We start from the raw sequence: 18,644 nt of genomic DNA, 5'->3' as shown, positions 1-18,644 counted from the left end.
ACTATTTGCCGATGTTAAAAAAGTTAATAAAGATATATAAAAAAGTGTTGGTATTGACTGATACTATAAGTAATGGGGTTAGTAGGTTTCCCGATATGGGATATACAAGGCAGAGAAACCATATCGAGTGAGAGCATAGGAAAACTAATCTGAATCACTCTTGAACCTATTTTACTGGACTGAAATAAGTAGTATATCCTTTTTGAGAGGCTAGTGAAATATTACCCTGGTGAGGACAAGCCTATGACCTCTGTGGGGAGAAGCAGAAACCAATATACTAATAAATTACTTCATTTAAAGGAAAAGAAAGAAATATCAACGAATGTGGTTAAACGTGAATAACCAATTTCAGTTTATAATCCAGTCCGACTCAAAACTCGGGAAAAAAGTTATCTATCGAGCATAGTTTTAGGTGCAATGTCAACGTATATTCAAAAGAATCCCGGCTTTGTCACCAAACACGAGGAAATTGCCTAAATGTGATGATGTGAGATAAGTTGGATGACATTTGCAGGCGTGCTTTTGCGACATTTAATTTACAGAGAGGAGTAATGCTTATGTATGTATATGCTTATGTATGTATCATATTTCAGTTTGAAAATCATTGACACATTAACACATAGAGGGCATTTCTGCTCATTTAGAGGACAAAATCATCTTTATGAAGGGATTTGTTTTCTTTTCTATAATATTTTTCTATGCAAAACTTAAAAATGTACACGAGTCAATTGAGTTAGGCCACAACGTTGGTGCTCCCATATCCACTTACTGAGGTCAACGTTCATCGGTAGGCCACAACGGACGGGATTTAATCGAAAGTAGAAAATAATAGCAAACATGTTATGTCTTTGAACTTATCCCAGGTATACAATTGTTATAAGCTCGTCTGTTGTTTTTTGCAGAAAATGAGTAAGGATATTGCGATAACCTTAGCGTTGTTTGCGTCGGTGTTCAAAAGCTTTAGTCTTGGCCATAACTAAAAACAGTTCACGATATTCAAATTGATCCGATGCAAGTTTAATTCAAAATTAGAAACTTCCCGGATAAGAAATTGAAATTGAATTTTATGCTAGAGCACTGCAGTCAATTTACCACTGTAACGGTAAAGGCTGGCCTATATTTGGGTCATCTTCCTTTAGCAATTCACTTTCATCATGTTATTGCCAGTCAATATTTATGCGAAAAACTAAAGAAAACGAGATTGAAAAAAATGAGACTATACAAAGCCTGCCTTTTACCATTGATGCGTCAAGGCAGCGCCATGGGACATTCATTGCTTTTTTTGGTAGTATAGTTTCATTTAATCTATATTAATCGTTTGTTGCAGAAACTTACAACATAGTGCAACTAGAAAGCAGGCTTAGCAGAGGTTATAAAATGCGTCAATTATGTAATGATACAGATTTCAGCTACGAAGGGAATGTACACGTATTGCTTTTACCTGATGTAATGCCAGTGCTAGACTTGACGTGTGGAAGCTGTAAAAAGTCGCCCCGCACTTACATTTACTGTTGTCATAATTTCCAGTTTTACAGAGACTGTGATCGGTAGATTTTGGTTTACATAATCTTAGCCATGTGATTTTGTGTTCGGCGTTTGCCCATTGCCACTAAACCGGGTTTATGTTTAAACGTTTTGCTATTGAACATTTTTTTGTAGCTTTTTGCATATATATTGCAGCAGATCAGCTATAGAAGTAAATAAACTCATATTTGTTTACCTTATTCATTGCAAGTGCCGTGTCTGGAGAATATGCTTATGGTCTCTCAGACGGATATCTGGCGAAAATGTATTACACTATTTTAAATCCCTTAAAACACGATCGAGCTCAGGGCACTATTCTTGCTTCGGTAAACAATGTGCACCATTCTCTGTTTAACACTTTTTAAACAGCAAAAGGAAAATATTTTTGGCCAGGAATCGGGCTCTAAATGAAATATATCAGCTAACTCCAATTTAAAATCTATTCATTAAAGCATAGTGCTTTATTTCGATTAACAGTAAATGTAGTTAATCTTGACTAACGACTTTAATATGCTCACTTTTAGAAGATAAAACAGCTACTGAGTTTAACGTAAATGAAGTCATATCGACATGTACATTTAATAATATTTTTAGAAAAAAACACAATTGAAAGCAGAAAAATAGAAATAAAACACACTAAAAGATACATAGGGTAAGTAATACAAACCTAAAATAACTTTAACATTTGTAACACGGTAAAACACGTGTATGGTCTAGTTTCAGGTTATGTAAATACATGGGCAAGATAACAGCCAGCGTTATCTGCAATATTTATTGATAGTTCACTAGCTGAAATATTTGTTGAACAAATGAGCCGATACATGTCGTCCTACTGTGTAATATAACGTTTGAAATATAATTATGGGAAGCCATCAAAATTGTGATTTGTGCGTTTCAGAATCTGAAAGGAGTACAATAATTGGATTCTGTAGACATTGTAAGGGATATTTATGTGAAACATGTTATCAAACTCATACAAAAGCAAGGGCATTTAGACACCACGTTATAGATAAAGGTACCACTGCAAAACAAAGTGTCGATACGGATGTGTCATCGCTTGGAAACGAAGACATTTACGAACAGATCTGTAAAAAGCACAATAATGAGAAGACTTCGTTGTTTTGCAGAAGGCACATGGCGGTGATATGTGGACGATGTTTAAAGAAAAATCACTTGAACTGCGAAAATCAATTGGTGGATCTCGTTGAGGTTTCTCATCCAAGCACAGACCGATTGAACGATATTATCCATGGGTTAGAGGATTTACTGATTGACGCAAAATGTCTACAAAAGAATGTAAATATCAGCAGAGAGAATAACAATTCAGCCAAAGAAAATAATTTCAAAGCTGTACGGGATTTCAGAAAAGATATTGACGATTATTTTGACAAGTTACAACGCGAAATAGAACATGAAATAACACAATGCCATGCGAACAAAGAAGACATATACACGGAACAACTGAAAACAAGCTTTGTGGTAGAAGATACAGTGCTGATAAAACAACAGCAACTTGATTCCATGGTACAGCAAAATCTGAAAAGTACTCTTTATGTAGCAACTGATAATTTAGGAAAAGAAATAGCTTCGCTCAACAAAACCCTTATTGAAGCTGCAAGGAAACCCATGAATCCAATGTATGAATTTCAGACAAATGATGTATTTCAAAACCTGATGTCAACGCACAATATATTTGGAACAGTAGAAGATATTCCATCCGGGAGCGATGAACTTACGCACACAATAACACGCAAGCACGAGTCTGATCAGGTTACACGTATCCTTTTAACTCAATTTTACATAAATTGCTAAAAAATACAAATGACAAAGTTTATTGTTATATATGATGTTATTAATATTATAGACCATCAGTGACTATAAAAAAACACAAGTCATGAACAATATTGATATCTTAACATATTGATAAAACCTAATGAAAAAAGGAATATTGTATTGAGCATTGAGTCAAAGCTTCGTCCTACATTTTTTTCGGAGACAAATGCAACTTTTCAGTTCCAACATTGAGAGGATTTGATTAAATTGTACACATACAATATGTGAAGATTACTGTAAAATAATTTAGGCTACGCTAATTTCGAAGCTTATAATTAAGCCCTTTGTTCTTTTGTTTTACATAATTTTGTATTGTGTATAATACCCCTTACATAATTTGGGGTATTTGCTTCTAAAAGACGATTAGATGACCGTATAAGAACGTTTTTGTTCTGGGCCAATTATGTTTGTTTGGCACTCTGCAATGCTTTCTCTTTATAGAGAATAATGCACACATATTACTTGCTTCTCCATACAGCACAATCTGCTTGAAAAGGTGTGTATGACAAATGCAGGGTTTTGGGGGCATCAATGTCGACCCCCTTACCTACATTTTAGATGATAAATAGTTTTATTTTAATGCTCACTTGACAGACAAATAGTAATATTATTATATGCCGTACTGTATCCAAATGAACACTGTTCAATTGAAATAAAATGTATCTGTATATTAATTTTATAACGATTGGGTGTAAATCGTGTAAAGTAGCGTTATCTCGTTCTTTGAGAATGGATACTAGTTTTTACTTGTTTCTACACGCAAAACACATTCTAGAGTGATTATTATAACTTATTTTTGTTTCTGTTTCTGTCTATTGTATCTTATCAGTGTAGAATGTGTAAATTAGATTCAGTGTTGGCCATGCATATCTAAGTCCTAATTTGTTTGAGTTTGTATATCTGTAAATCTTGTCGAACAGCAGTGAATGGTTGACATTGATTCCTATGCTAATCGGGGGGAATAAAATACCATACTCTTTGGTTAATCCACTACTGTCTGCAGCCAACAAATCTGAATCTTGCCTCTTAGCATGATTGGCCAGAATTTTGATTTGTTGTGTTTAAAGATTCTGCTCTGTTTTGGGGCTGAGGTTTTAAACCAATGGTTTTGCTCTTTTTCAAATTGTTCTCAATTTGCTCATTGTTTTAGAGTGTTACCAAAGAAACAAATCATGTTTTTTGGATTTGTCGAATTGTTGCAATAACATGTTTGGATAATTTCATTTTATCGAAAAGAAATTGAAATTATTATAAAAATAATAATTGTTCTCGGATATAAGTACTAGATGTTACCTTACGGCTTTTATATAACTTGTCTTGTTATACATTATTTTTTTATATTTAAACCCAGGTCCGTTCTTTAAGCTTCACCGCTTCACTGCTCCTTTTACAACAACACCAAATACGATTAATACAGATTTTATATAGTTCAGTTCTCTTCGTAATTAGTGGCAGATAGTAACAACTGAATTTGTTTTTACTTAGTAACTTTGTTTTAAATTGTTATCAGTTGATGTTTTTATTAAAACACTTTTTATTTAATTCACAAAAGTAAATAATTAATAGAGAACAACAAACTTTTGATACTATACAAACTACCTTGCTCAGCAGAGAGTCCCTTCTTAATTTTACGTAAAGTTTTTAAAAATTCTTTTAGCAAAAGCCTTTGGTGGTAAAAATCCTCTGCTTAGCAAGGCTTAGAAAGTCATGGTTTATGATTTCCTGAGACTCCGTGAACAAGATAATTGTTTTGCTTCCGACTAAACTAAATGTATTAACATTCCGTTCCTTGAGTAAGAGTTTACATGCATTCTTTTCATTGATAGCATTTGTATATGTTCATATTTCTTTTGTGATTGATCATCATGCCATTATAACACACTGCAGAATTGTATTCAATGAAATATATTTCAAGACACTGTTCACAGAGCGGACTAAAGGTGACTGTCGCTTGTTGTCTAATGGAATTAGAACCCGGAATGTCTAGAAACATAGCAGAAATATTAGCTAGTAGTACCAGAACATTTCAAGGAGAGCTACAATTACTATGAATTGTTATCTTGTCAAAAGGAAATAGTGTGTTGTAAATAGTTGTAGAACATTGTTCACACAGTGATAGATGCTGTCATTTTTTTAAAACACGCTTCTCCATTGTATAACAATAGCAATCAATGATGTCTTTAATTAAATACTTTAGACCCTATAAATTTGAAGCAACTGAAGATAACTCAAAGATAAAAGTCATGTATATTTGTTCGCCATTTGAAATAAGCCTGCCTATAAGTGTCACGAGTGGGTTTTGTTTCTGCCGGCCAGTGCCTATAGTTTGATGTACGTATTGGCGTATACATTATTACATATTTTAAATTAATTATTACGTATTTGACTTGATACGGGGACAATCGCGGTACCAATACCAGACAATTGACGAAAATATATTCCAAAATTCGGCCAATATCAGCCAAACTCGTCCAATATTAAATAAACTCGGCCAATATGTGTTTCCTGCACTTTGATTGGCTACAAAACTCGCCAATATAGGATTTGAGAAATATACCATTTTCATTGGCTGTCGAAATTAGCCTTATATGAGAAATATGCCGGAAATTATTTTAAAAGGTCGCCATTTTGTTTTCAAAGTTAACGACTATTTCAAAACGCATGTGCCTTTAAAAAAATAAATAATTGGAGTTGATAGCCTACTCAAATCACTTTTTACGGGTTGTTTTGTAGTTGTGTTTAACTTGTAAGTAGATTGCACGACTTTATTTATTCCGGAAAGCCGACGACAATTGAAAAAGTAGAAGGTGAAAACATTTTGGAACTGTTAGCTACTGATTTACTTACACTTGAGAGATTGAGTAAACAGCAAGATGACTTCAGAAATGAAAAACTTATAGACAAAGGCATAAGTCTACGAAAGACAACCTTTTCTTGTGTAGAAACCCAAAACCATTTCAACACTGATTCCGTGTCTGATAACAGATTTTTGAGCGTGGTTGAAGGGGATACAAACAAGATCATTCTCGACAATAAAGCAAAATAACACAGTGTATAAACTGTAAATGACATTAAAATATTCAACAAATGGGGAAGAAGTGTGGATGAAACAAGGAATTTCCAACCAGAGGAACTGGACTTCTTGCTTGCAGAGTTCTATATTGGTAATGTACTTGTGTCTTTATATTTTGTTTTATATTCTATGTTGGTTATTAAAATTGTAAAATCAATGTTATGTTAACAAGCCTAGGTCATGTTTCTTCCTATATTTTGTGGTATAACTGTCATAAGTTTGTTTATCAAATTTTAATCTCAATCCGAAATCATTAGTATCAGCCCAGTAATTTATAATTTTAATCTTGACGACAGCAGTAACACCATCCAAACCTTGCAAAATCAATACAGGATTCAATATGATTGCTATATTATCCGCCCTAAATACATGCTTAACACATTAAACTACCTTTATTTCAAGTTAAACCCTACTTTTGATTTTATGTCTTCTAAAATGGTTTTAACATTTTGTGAGTGTCTTCATTATTTTTTTTTTTAATTTAATAGGTCTTTTTTCATTACATTTGTTTTAGGAATACTTTTCCTAATTTGAGTTATCCAATCCAAAATATATCATTTAAAGTTTAATAGTTTGTTTCACAAAATTTATTTATTGACATTTGAAAATTCATTTCATTTCATTTTTCAGTTGTAAGGAAACAAAATCTTACAGAGTAGGATCCAGGCACTATCAGGTGTATTCAAAAGAATCTAGACAGGTATCTTAAAGATATTAATGCCAAGTTCAGTATCAAACAAGATGCCAAACTTTCTCACTCAAACCGCGTCCTTGAAGCAAAAGGAAAAAGCTTGAAAGCGATTGGTAAAGGACAGGAGGAGAAGGGAACGAAATTACTGAGCAAACAAGAAATATCCAAGCTCAAATGCCGAAGCCTGCTTGGAAGTGGTAAAATGCTTTTTCAAAGATATAATGTGATAATGATAATGCTATTTCCCAAATTCTGCATACCCTTACTCCGCTATTTCATTTAACAATTCGATCATTTAACGAAACTGGACCCTTAAACTGGGAGCGCTTAGTTATTAAAGCTGCAATGGTATTAATGAGTGATTGTGCCAAAATATGTCTTTAACAAAAGTTCCTTCAAGTGTTTGCAAAATGTTTTTGTAAACAACTCGAGAGATTTCATTTTTGTTTTCGTTATACAATACCCTAGTTGCATTGTATACGAGAACAGTAGCTCCTACCTGGGTACCGGAGGTAATTGTGCATTGATCAATGTCCAGATTATAAAATACATCTTTCAAGTATATATTACAGAGCTTGCAAAAGAGCTAAATTTTAAACTGTTTAAGTAGTTTGAGTGACCATAAAACACAATAATTATATTTTTATTGAATTTTCAGAGAATCCAAATAATCTTCTCCAAATCACGGATGTTGAATGGCCTTCACTTTGGCTTTAGATGTTGCCAAGACCACGTTCAACTCCTGTGGGGAGACATTGAACTGAAGCACCTCACGAATGGCAGAAATTGCTTAGAATTCTCAGGTTGTTTTAACAAATAAACTATAAAGGCAGTTAGAATTAAAGGGCATACCAGCCAATCAAGCAAAAGAGGATAATTGTTTTAGTGTAACAAATTAAAGTATTTCACCAAGTGAGCATTCGAAGTTATAGTTCACGAGGTGGATGTGCCACGAGTGAAATATTGGCTTTTGGTGTTCAAAGTCTAACACTGAAACAACCAATTACTTTATTTAGTTTATGCTACTCGTTTTTCAAAACAGTAGTTATTTTATTTTTAATAAGAAACGAAGTAGACATTTGACAAGAAACATATTAAAACTAAATGGTGTCATTGCCTTTTCCCCAGGCATTTTATTTTAACATTTCTGCAATGAAACGGGTAAAATCAAGGAAAGCAGTGAACTCATATTTTGCTTAAATAGCGATACAAACATGGAGTTTATCAAGATACAAAAACACTTTTACTTTTCAATAAACCACAAGAAAGTATGATTTTTTTTTTCGATTTTTTTTCTATATTCTTTAGAGCGACGCATAAAAACACGAACATGTGCCATAAGTACGGATGTATTGGCTGGGCTATGTCCAGTGCGGTCTATATACAAAGCGTTTCGATCGCAAAGACCCAGAGATTTGACGGAGCCAGATAGCAGATTCTATCTGCAGGACATAAAAAGCCCGAAATCTAACGTTTGGTTCTCACATCAACCAGTTGGTAACGATAAACTGGGGAACTTTATGAAAGAATTAGCTGAACTTTGGGAGCTACAGGGCAGGAAGCGAAATCATTCGACACAAAAAATAAAACATTTGCAACCACTTTGGTTCAGGCTGGGCGACCGCCAACTGAGAAAGCCGCATTGACGGATTGGACAAGTATTGCAACTGTTAATTAATATAGTGCTCCATCAGCAACAAGCTGAATGCTCCGAAATAATTGATGGTTTATGCAACGCAGAAAAAGACTCTTCCCCTCCCACAATGCAGTGCACTGAAAACAACATGAATGTAATTGACTGCATGTATAAAATGAGTCCATATGCAGTAATGTATGATGCAACAGTCACTGGGGGCACTGTACACATTAACATTTACTCTGAAAAAAGGAAAATAGTTTCTTCCTCTCAGGAAAACTCCCAAGACTAAGATTGAAGTTGTTTCTTTGTGACTCTCTCAATTATGTGTTCAAATAGTTGTAAAATACTGTACAAAAACTTCATTTTAAATGTTAAAAACGAATACTGCATATTCTGATATCTTTATTAATGACATGTTTGTTATGTTTTACAATTGCTAGTTGCAGAATATCAATATCAATACACACATTGTATAACAACCATTAATTTGTTATACACTTTATCGTTTATAAGAACCATAGTTTTCGACTTATATTCTAACTTTTGGTATTTTTTAACAACTGAGGGTCATGTGTCATAAAGACATGCAGGTCAGCCTCCGAAGGTTTATATGGACTGCCCAGTCCTTATAATTACATATGGCCCGAAGTGATGTGTCATACTTCTTATATTATACCAAACATTTTCTTATTACCATTGAATATTTAATTGTCCTTGTTAACATGCAATTGTTGTTGTGAAAATTGCAAACACGCTATAAGCAGTTGTATGACGTCAACTGTCTACGTTTTTATGACAGGTCTAAGCCCGGCCAAAAATACTTTATCGACTGATGACGTCATAAAACTGGAACTTTATTTAAACACATCGATATCCTGACATATATATATGAAAATGCAATTTCAAAAAAAATATACTAATAAAGGAGGCTGATGGGTCTTGGTCAGTATTTCACTTATTCTTTCCTTACCAGGAGCAAATAGCTTTGAGCATTAAACAACAACCATTCATAAAGTTGAATGTTATTCTTAAAAACACTTAAGTCTGATCAATGTTTTAATTTCATAAGTGTATTATCTAATACACAACATTTCTTTTTTTTCTTTTAAAGTAGTTCTAGTGGCGTTGTGAGGTGGAGTTATACATACGATCATAACTGCCAATTGTGACTCTGTTTAATATAACAGTGAAACTTACAAGTTACAAGTAATTATACTTGAAACAATGTTATGTGTGATATGTGTAAACACATATATATTTCTAACAAAAATCATAAAACCAAAGCTGTTTAGTGCTTTGTTGAGATTTAAGTTTTGTTTATGCAAATTTGCTGCTTGATGGTGGGTCTGTTTTACATCAAAATATATGTACAAAATATATTGTTGTGACAATAAAGAACCTAATACTTTTTGATTGTATTTAATAACACTAAGTCAAGAAATTCAGATTAACCTCTGACTGGTGTTCATTTTGTACATCTAATTTAGCAGAGATATATAAAAAAACTGTCTAATCTTTGTGAAATCTTGTTCATCTTCTGAAACTTTTCATTTATAAACATATGAATTAAATGTACAACATGATATGATATTTGTTTTCTTGGCTCCCTAGCAGTAGAACAGCTGTTCACAATACATTATACGAAGTGTTTGACTAAAGAAGATAATGTCCTTTCAAGATAAGTTTTGCCTACTATGGATGCCATACGTAATAGTTGATTAATTAAGTACTTATTAATAAGGTGATCTCATATTGGCCGAGTTATTTGTCCTCGGTCAGATGTATATCAGGCAAATACAGCTGACCGAGGACAAATAACGCGGCCAATATGAAATCACCTAATTAATAACATTAGAATATTCCAGGAACAAGACATATATTTTATTACAATAAACTAATCACTTCAATTACATAAAAATGGCATATGATATCAACATTCTATATCCGTAAATGGACCTGCTATTTACAAATGCCTTATTTATTGGGACAGGCAACCATCGATGGCGGGAGACACGGGCGTGTGAAACAATGTTCCTCAATCAGACACGGTGCCATTGATCGAAGGATAAAAATACAAAGGCCGTTCATTAACGAAAAACATTGGTAATAAAAATTATTTATATCAACCCTTGGCAGAATTTGCTAAGAGTCAAGCCTAAAGTTTGAGTGATATATTTATAAAACTGTATATACTTTTATATATTACGATATGTCTTCCGTTCGTGATTCCTTTCGTGATATTAAGTCTCTCAGTCATTTTATCATTTTTGCAGTTTCATCGAGAAAGGCCGAATTTTACTTTGTCAACAATTGTTGCCCAAGCTCAGTATATATATCAAGCTATAATTGTTGTGTCCCACTTGTGTTTAATGAAAACTTGTTTATATTTAACACTGTATAATAAACTAATAGAGTTTGAACAGCTCGGCTACAACATCCCAGCCAGGCATGGGCAAAATACTACACACAATACAACTGCGTGTACAATCTGCCAATGGGTTCTTTGTGTTTACACTAAGTGTTCCTTGTTTAAATCAGAAATTGAGGTCTGGACCATTCGAAAGGTGCTGCTTACATAAAGTTTGATAAGCTTATTAATAATAAGCAATTAATTAGCTTAGAATATTGCATTTCACGTTAACATTGTCGTCCCATTATTTACATATTTGGTAAAATAATTTTGTATTTCAGTGCATTCAAAACATGTAGTTCGGTAATAACTGCGGTGGTTGTCGTGGCAGGAATCGGCAATTGTCCATCAGGATATACTCCGGTGGGACCATGTAGCATAACTTTAAAACTTTACAAACAACACTTATGATTGTCAGGTTTAACTTTTGAATTATAAATTGAGTGATTGTTTATCAAAATTAAGGGACCCACAATTTTTTTTTCTAAAATTCCTCTAACTGGGCCCCCTTTTGGTGGATCATGATTTGGTTTTGGTAATATGTGCCATTAAACCTCATTGTAAATGAAATTTGTCAGTACAAACATCAAGTAAATTCAGGATTTGTGTCAGTCGATCGATCTGACAGCACTTAAAATTATGTCAGTCCGAAATAATTCAAAACAGTCCAACAATTAACTTTTATAACATATGCTCGATAACCTTGCATTCTATGGGCCTGACTTTGGAATCTATTTTTTTATTTGGAAAACTTTTAACTTTGAAAGATATTACCAGAAAAAAAAAAAAATTTTTTTTTAACAATTTCGCATTCGTACAATTTCGCAAGACATTACAAATCTTGACATTTTATGTCGGTCAGACAGAGTGAACCGGTTACAATTTTACTCAGTCAAGCTCAAAATGTTAGGATCGTCGGGCCAACGGTTTTTTCCAATGATTAAAATCATGTGAGGAATACCTACTGATTAGTTAAATGATCATGCGAAATGTCATATTCATTGTTTAGATTAAACACGACTTTGACTTCAAAGACGCTTGTCTAGGGAGAGATGAAATGATATGGAGAAGTCCAAGTCGGTACTTATGTGTCAAAAGAGCCGAACCTAAACGAGTAAGTGAGAAGATTGAAAGTGTAATTAGCAGAGTTTTGAGGCGTCAGGGTTTATTAAAGTGGTTAGCATCGGTAATGGGTAGAATAATCATTAAATGTTTATAAAGGGAGTTAGTCGGTATATGTGTGTGAATAGGGTTGCACAAAATACACATTTTGATTGGCTCGAAGCTTATATGTCTTATGAGGAAATAAGCATAAATTATCTTTTAAACTGTCACAATAGTCTGTGAAATCAAATATTAATTGAAAGTCTAATAAAGAGCAATGAAACATTTATTATTGAATAGGTTGCATATGTTATTTTACAAATTCATTTGTAAACAGATGAACACACACAGCAGTCACGAAAGCAAAGTGGTACTGAAAAGTATTATAGTAACTGTTGTTCAACGTTATTTCCTCGACCGGAAGCCTTTATTAACAAACAAAGTTGAGTTGAGTTTAGTTGTGTAGGCAATCGATATATTGATCGGGGATGTTGATTTGAATGACCGGCTAAGAAAGTGTTGCGCTTATTCATGATTTCTAGTTTATATTAAGTCGAAAATTATGCTATGTAGGTAATGAATGCAAAATTCAAATATTACTGTATTATAATTATAAAGATTATGTGTATCCACAAGTAATAAGCAATGATTTTATAACTAAATTCTAATGTCTATCTTCTATGTACCTCATTGGTCGTTCAAGCATAGCTTGAACAAAATTGTATTAAGGCAAACTTATTGGCAATACAGACATATGTCTACATAAAGATAAAAGTAATGATGCCTGACTTGCACTGAGGCAACTATGTTTAAAACCTATTTAATACCATATCTTTCTACCTAATTTAGTTTCTTGCTTTATAACCCTAACAGGGTCTCGAGGTGCTGGTGGATGTGTCTATCACCAACGTACGAGACCCAGTGCCTGCTGGTTTTACAGTGGTTGACACATTGAAAAGCACGAGTAAGATAAGTCTATTGTGTATTATCCAATATGTAATGTAAAACTACAAATTTATAAAAAGAAAGCTTAGATTCATGCTTAAATGAGTTAAATGAGTTAAATTGTCACAAAGCTAGTCAATTTTTTTGTTTGAAAAAAACAATCTCGTTTTAACTTAACATGTCCTTGATAGAGAAAATGATCTACGAACAGATAAAATTGTGTCTTATAGGATGAAGAGTGTACGATTATTCTTATCAAATTTTATGCTGAAAAACAAAACAAAAAACGTACCCGTTTCATTTTCCGTGATGATAACCGAATACTACAACATTACAAATCAATGCCATTTCCAAAGCTACAAACATGGCAGTAATATAATACCACGAATAATTTAAAACAAACAACATTGGCGATTTGTTTAATTTTGCTTAAATGGACATTGTAAATTGAGATGTTTTCCAGAAGGTATCACAACCTAATCGTTATACAAAATGTGACGAAGGTATATTTCATGAAATCAAGGGATCATTACTTTATTCAATACAAAACAATCATGAGTCATAAAAACAAAATAAGATTTTAACGTATGACTTGCTTGAATTCAAATTAAGCAATGTTTTGTTTAAAATCATGCGGAGTTATATTTTTACAGTACGCATGTGTAATACAGACAAAGACGTATTGCTCATATTACACAGGAATGTGCAGCATGTACAAAATTTATTGTATGTTGTCAAGGTAACCATTCTATTTTATACACTCTTGGAAAATGTTTTTTCTAAAGCTGTTAAATACGGAAGAGTCTTCGTAAGAAATAAAAAAAAAAACTTAATGGATGTATTGTTGATGCTTAGATCCATCCTCAGGAGAAATGAAGAAGAAACTGCTGTGTGTTTGCTGGATGAATGCTAGCATAACCATGAGCGCCATTTCAGATATCTTCTTTCTGAGAAGATGCCACCGCAAACTTTCTAAAGAATTCATCATGGTCGGGTAAGGAGTTTTTTGTTATATTTATTGTCTGAGGTATTTAAAGAAAGACATCAGAGAGTCGTCATAGCTTTGATATGGTCATTTTTGTGGACATAGCTAAGTTCGAGGTGTACATTATTGTTTTGTAGTAAGTATCAATACACTTGCTAGATTTTTGTGTATGAGTAAAGCCCTAAGGCTCAATTATAAGCAATATTTAGGGTTGGAATCCATGTGTGATGCTCTTCTTAACTTGTAAGCTTCTCTGTTGTTTTATAGTCATTGTGTCGCCAAGGAACCAATGGCCGCCAATACAATTTGTGTAATAATGAAGGAAACAAATGATATGGCGTTGGTGTTTTTTCAAATTAGGTGGTCAAGAGTAAAATTGCATTTACAGAGTAAGAACTGCCCTCATTTCTTCGGGCTGTGTGAAGCGTCATTTCACAGATTTGTTTTAAACGGATATGTTACATGTCAACACATATACTATTGAAAAAGGGATCGTTCTTATTAAACGGTGGCGGTCTTTTTATTTACATTAATGAAAATAACAACATATAACAGACAAACTGATATAGAAGTTATTGCTATTGAATCTCTTTCGTTAATAGCAATGTGAACACATGGCAAATCCGTTTAAGTTGTCCGGTTAGCGCAGTGGTTAGCACACTTGCTTCTCATCAAGGCGACCCGGGTTCGATTTCCGGCCTGGGCGCATGTGAGTTTGGTTAGTAGTCGCCAAGCCAGACAAGTGGGTTTTCTCCGGGTACTCCGGTTTCCCCCACAACACAAGACCACACTCTCGCGCAGCATCGTGCAAACGAGCGTGACTTAGTATAAGCTATCATAGCTTTCTTCACAATCGTTGTAAAATATATAATGTTTAAACTATCCGTTTAAGTTAATTTAGTTTATCGTCCCCCAAACTCTAATCAGATGTGGATTAACATGTATGACTGTCAACTGGACATTGCAGACAACGGCTATAAAAATATTATGTGCTTGGATATTTTGATATTAATTATTATAACAATTCAGAAAGTTAAGACAAAACTAAATGGTGTGACCTAACCGTGAAATATGGAATTAAACAGCTTGCCAAAACGCATACTTTGGGAGCACACAAAACGTCAACAATATTTGGGCATTATCATACAATGTAGTAGCTACACGGAAAACGTTAATGAACCAACATTATCAGTGTGAAATCATTACCCAATATGTTCTTTTCGGAACAAAAGCACAATATGAGTATTTTAAACGATATATTCATAAAAAAACATTTTATACGGATGTTTTAAGAAGTTAAATCAATAAACTGTTTGAATGTTGCATTGCATATGTTTTATTCCATTATAAAGCTTGTTTTACACTTGTTATTATATATTATGCATATTATGTAAAAAAAAAAATACTAAAACGTGATTACCAACCAGACTGGTTTACTGATTAGAAGAAGGAAAGACATCAATGTACCCAAAAGATAAATACCATAAAACTGGGAAACACTACAAATATCAAATCAAATAAAAGATAATATTTTAATCAAGCAATTCAGGACAAAAGAGATACTAGTTATCTTTGGAAACAAATGACAGATATTTCATATTTGAATAAAACAGTTTGTGCATCACATCGAGAACGTTTCATTATATTCATGTTAAATTATTTGAACACATTCAATTGTAAATAATCGAGTGTCTGTCGCATAGTGTATACAATTATTTTTGTTACATTATACATAGAAAATAATGTGTATATGTGGATATCCTATTCTTTGAACTGGGATTTAAGTGCGATGTTATAATACGAATGTTTTAAATCATCAATTATTAACTAGTATTGATTAGTATTATATTATTCACAGAATGTCTTATTGTAAATAATATGTTCTCATAGTGTTGTTTGTAATTATGTCATAATTTGTTCTTATCTTCCCAAAATAAAAATATTATTTTTATTATTTTTAGTAGTAGTAGAAGTAGTAGTAGCAGTAGCAGTAGCAGTAGCAGTAGAAGTAGTAGTAGTTGTAGTAGTAGTAGTAGTAGTAGTAGTAGTAGTAGTAGTAGTAGTAGTAGTAGTAGTAGTAGTAGTAGTAGTAGTAGTAGTAGTAGTAGTAGTAGTAGTAGTAGTAGTAATAGTAGTAGTAGTAGTATTTTATTACTATTATTATTATTATTATTATTATTATTATTATTATTATTATTATTATTATTATTATTATTTAAAATATAATTGTCCTATGTCAAGTTCGTATTGCCATTACTCATGTTTGTAAACAACAACCAAACGCAAAAGAGAAATATGATTTCGCAACAAACTTTAGTTACCAACAAAATGTATATACTGACAATTTAATAAAAGAAATTAGTAATGCTAAAAATTAATTATCTTAAATATAAAATAATGTTCGAACGCCAAAAGTTCAATAAATATTTTCACTGATCGTGGTATTTTAGTGTCAACATAATTAAAAACACATGGAATATTAAACATGCTTTATCAGCAATAAGTATATACCACGACACGTTCAGAATAATTCCACCAAAAGGTTAAAATGTAATCCTATATAATACCATTATGATAATACTTCGATATGTTTTAGCACTGGTAAAACTTTTATTGAATTTCATATAATCCAAAAACGTGTTAATTCTAACACTACCATACAGAATTAGAACATGTTATAGCATTGTTAACCAATTCTGATTAATACATTCTTAAAAATGCATTAGTAAAAACAACATTTACTTAAATGTATCAAGGCCACGTAACAAATAAAGTAAACAAAAATGATAATATGAAACGTTCTGTGCCATTTCAATGATTCTATACATGATATTTCCTCATGTAAATATATATTCCAGTGACCTGAATAACATGACGTTGTGCTACACGATGTCCGAGATCAAGGCAAAATAGTTCATCAGAAATTAGAGACACACCCATAGACAACATGTATATTTTTTGGAGCAGTATTGTTTAGAGAGTTTAGAGAGTTTTTATATCAAAATGATATATGTAAAATATGTTTTTAAATACTTGACTCTCAAGTAGAATATTACTATGATGAATATATGTTGTAAAATCAGAAAGGGTTCCAAAAAGGCCAAAGTTTATGCTGTTGACATCAAATCTGATATAATGCCAGTTAAAGCCTCTTTGCATTACTGTTCCATTGCACAAAAATTTAGCTTGGTAAATCCTAATAGTTATAGAGGATGTTCACGTATTGATGCGTTAAGCAAGATTTATAGCATTATTGTAATCGCCCATGTGACTTTAAATGTTGAAGCAAATAGTAGATTATCAGAGTGTCAGGCTAGTTTTAGAAAAGATCATTGTGCTACGGATAATGATTTTGTATTACAAATATATTATGTAATAACGAAATACTTACAAAGAAAACTGAAGCCCTTTTTGTTGCTTATAAAGATTTCAAGAAGCATTTGAATCTGTTAACCGTTCATTATTGTGTAATAGTACTCTTAGATTATATTTTTAATCTATATAAAAAGTAACTTACATTCATTATTTTTGTCATCGTATATTTGTAGCTTGACATGTATTTAGTATTGGTTTCGTGTTTGGTCATGTAATTATGTCCCTAAAATGTTCTTATAAAATTGTAAAAATATACATGCTAAAGATATATTTATTGTTAAAACTTATGAATTATTCCATATTCATTATAATTATATTGTTTTGACAATGTTCATTTGTATGTATTTTAGATCTGAAATGGCCTCTACCTCAAACAAATTGCAACAGAAATAAATCAAGCTCCATTTTGAAGATCAAGTTTTTCTACACCTAAGAAAAAGTCCGAAAATAAAATTCCGAAAATCACGCTTACATATACTACTTTTAAGAGTGTCAAATATCCTGTAAACAGTGACCGAAATTGAATAAACGCAAGTTTTAAGTCCGGGATGCTGTTTTCTGGTATGCCATTGAACCAACAACAACCAATAATTGATATGCGTCTGTTTCTAAGTTAATAAATTGAAAAGATCATGAAACGTATAATTTTCCAATTAAATTTAAAAAAAATCTGATGTTTGTTTTCCCCACCGAGGTAATGCAAATAATTCTTATTTTTTTAAAGTTTTATTTCGTTAATTTTATTCCATATAAGCATATGGCCTTAGTAACACATACTTGTATTTTTCTTTTTTCCTAATTAATTGAGTAAAACATATTAACTTAATAAAAAGATCATACACGGTCATCAGAGAAATTTACATTGTCGTTTAATTTGCCTCAAAATGTTACAACACATGTTTTGGGTATATTAGATGCCACTTATGAATTGATATGTACAGTACATAACCATCATACATAATCATTCCTAAAAATGAACTATTTAAGTATTCTTTTATATATTATAACATTTAGATGATTTACTTTAAATTGAATATAACACGCCAACCAATACAGCGTAGTAAA

At 32.4% G+C, this 18,644-nt stretch overlaps 1 protein-coding gene across 1 annotated transcript; it reads left to right on the top strand.

The window, feature by feature from the left end:
- Positions 1-2,391: 2,391 nt before the first annotated feature.
- On the top strand, positions 2,392-17,652 carry LOC128203699 (uncharacterized). Its single transcript, XM_052905223.1, has 7 exons — positions 2,392-3,294; positions 10,751-10,863; positions 11,452-11,533; positions 12,180-12,284; positions 13,148-13,238; positions 14,075-14,213; positions 17,063-17,652. The coding sequence occupies exons 1-7, from the start codon at positions 2,659-2,661 to the stop codon at positions 17,115-17,117; spliced, it is 1,221 nt and encodes a 406-aa protein (XP_052761183.1). The 5' UTR covers positions 2,392-2,658; the 3' UTR covers positions 17,118-17,652.
- Positions 17,653-18,644: the final 992 nt, after the last annotated feature.

This window comes from Mya arenaria, chromosome 9, assembly GCF_026914265.1.
Source record: "Mya arenaria isolate MELC-2E11 chromosome 9, ASM2691426v1".
NCBI lineage: Eukaryota > Metazoa > Mollusca > Bivalvia > Myida > Myidae > Mya > Mya arenaria.
The sequence above is the reverse complement of the archived record's forward strand: the minus strand, read 5'-3'. Positions and strand labels throughout refer to the sequence as shown.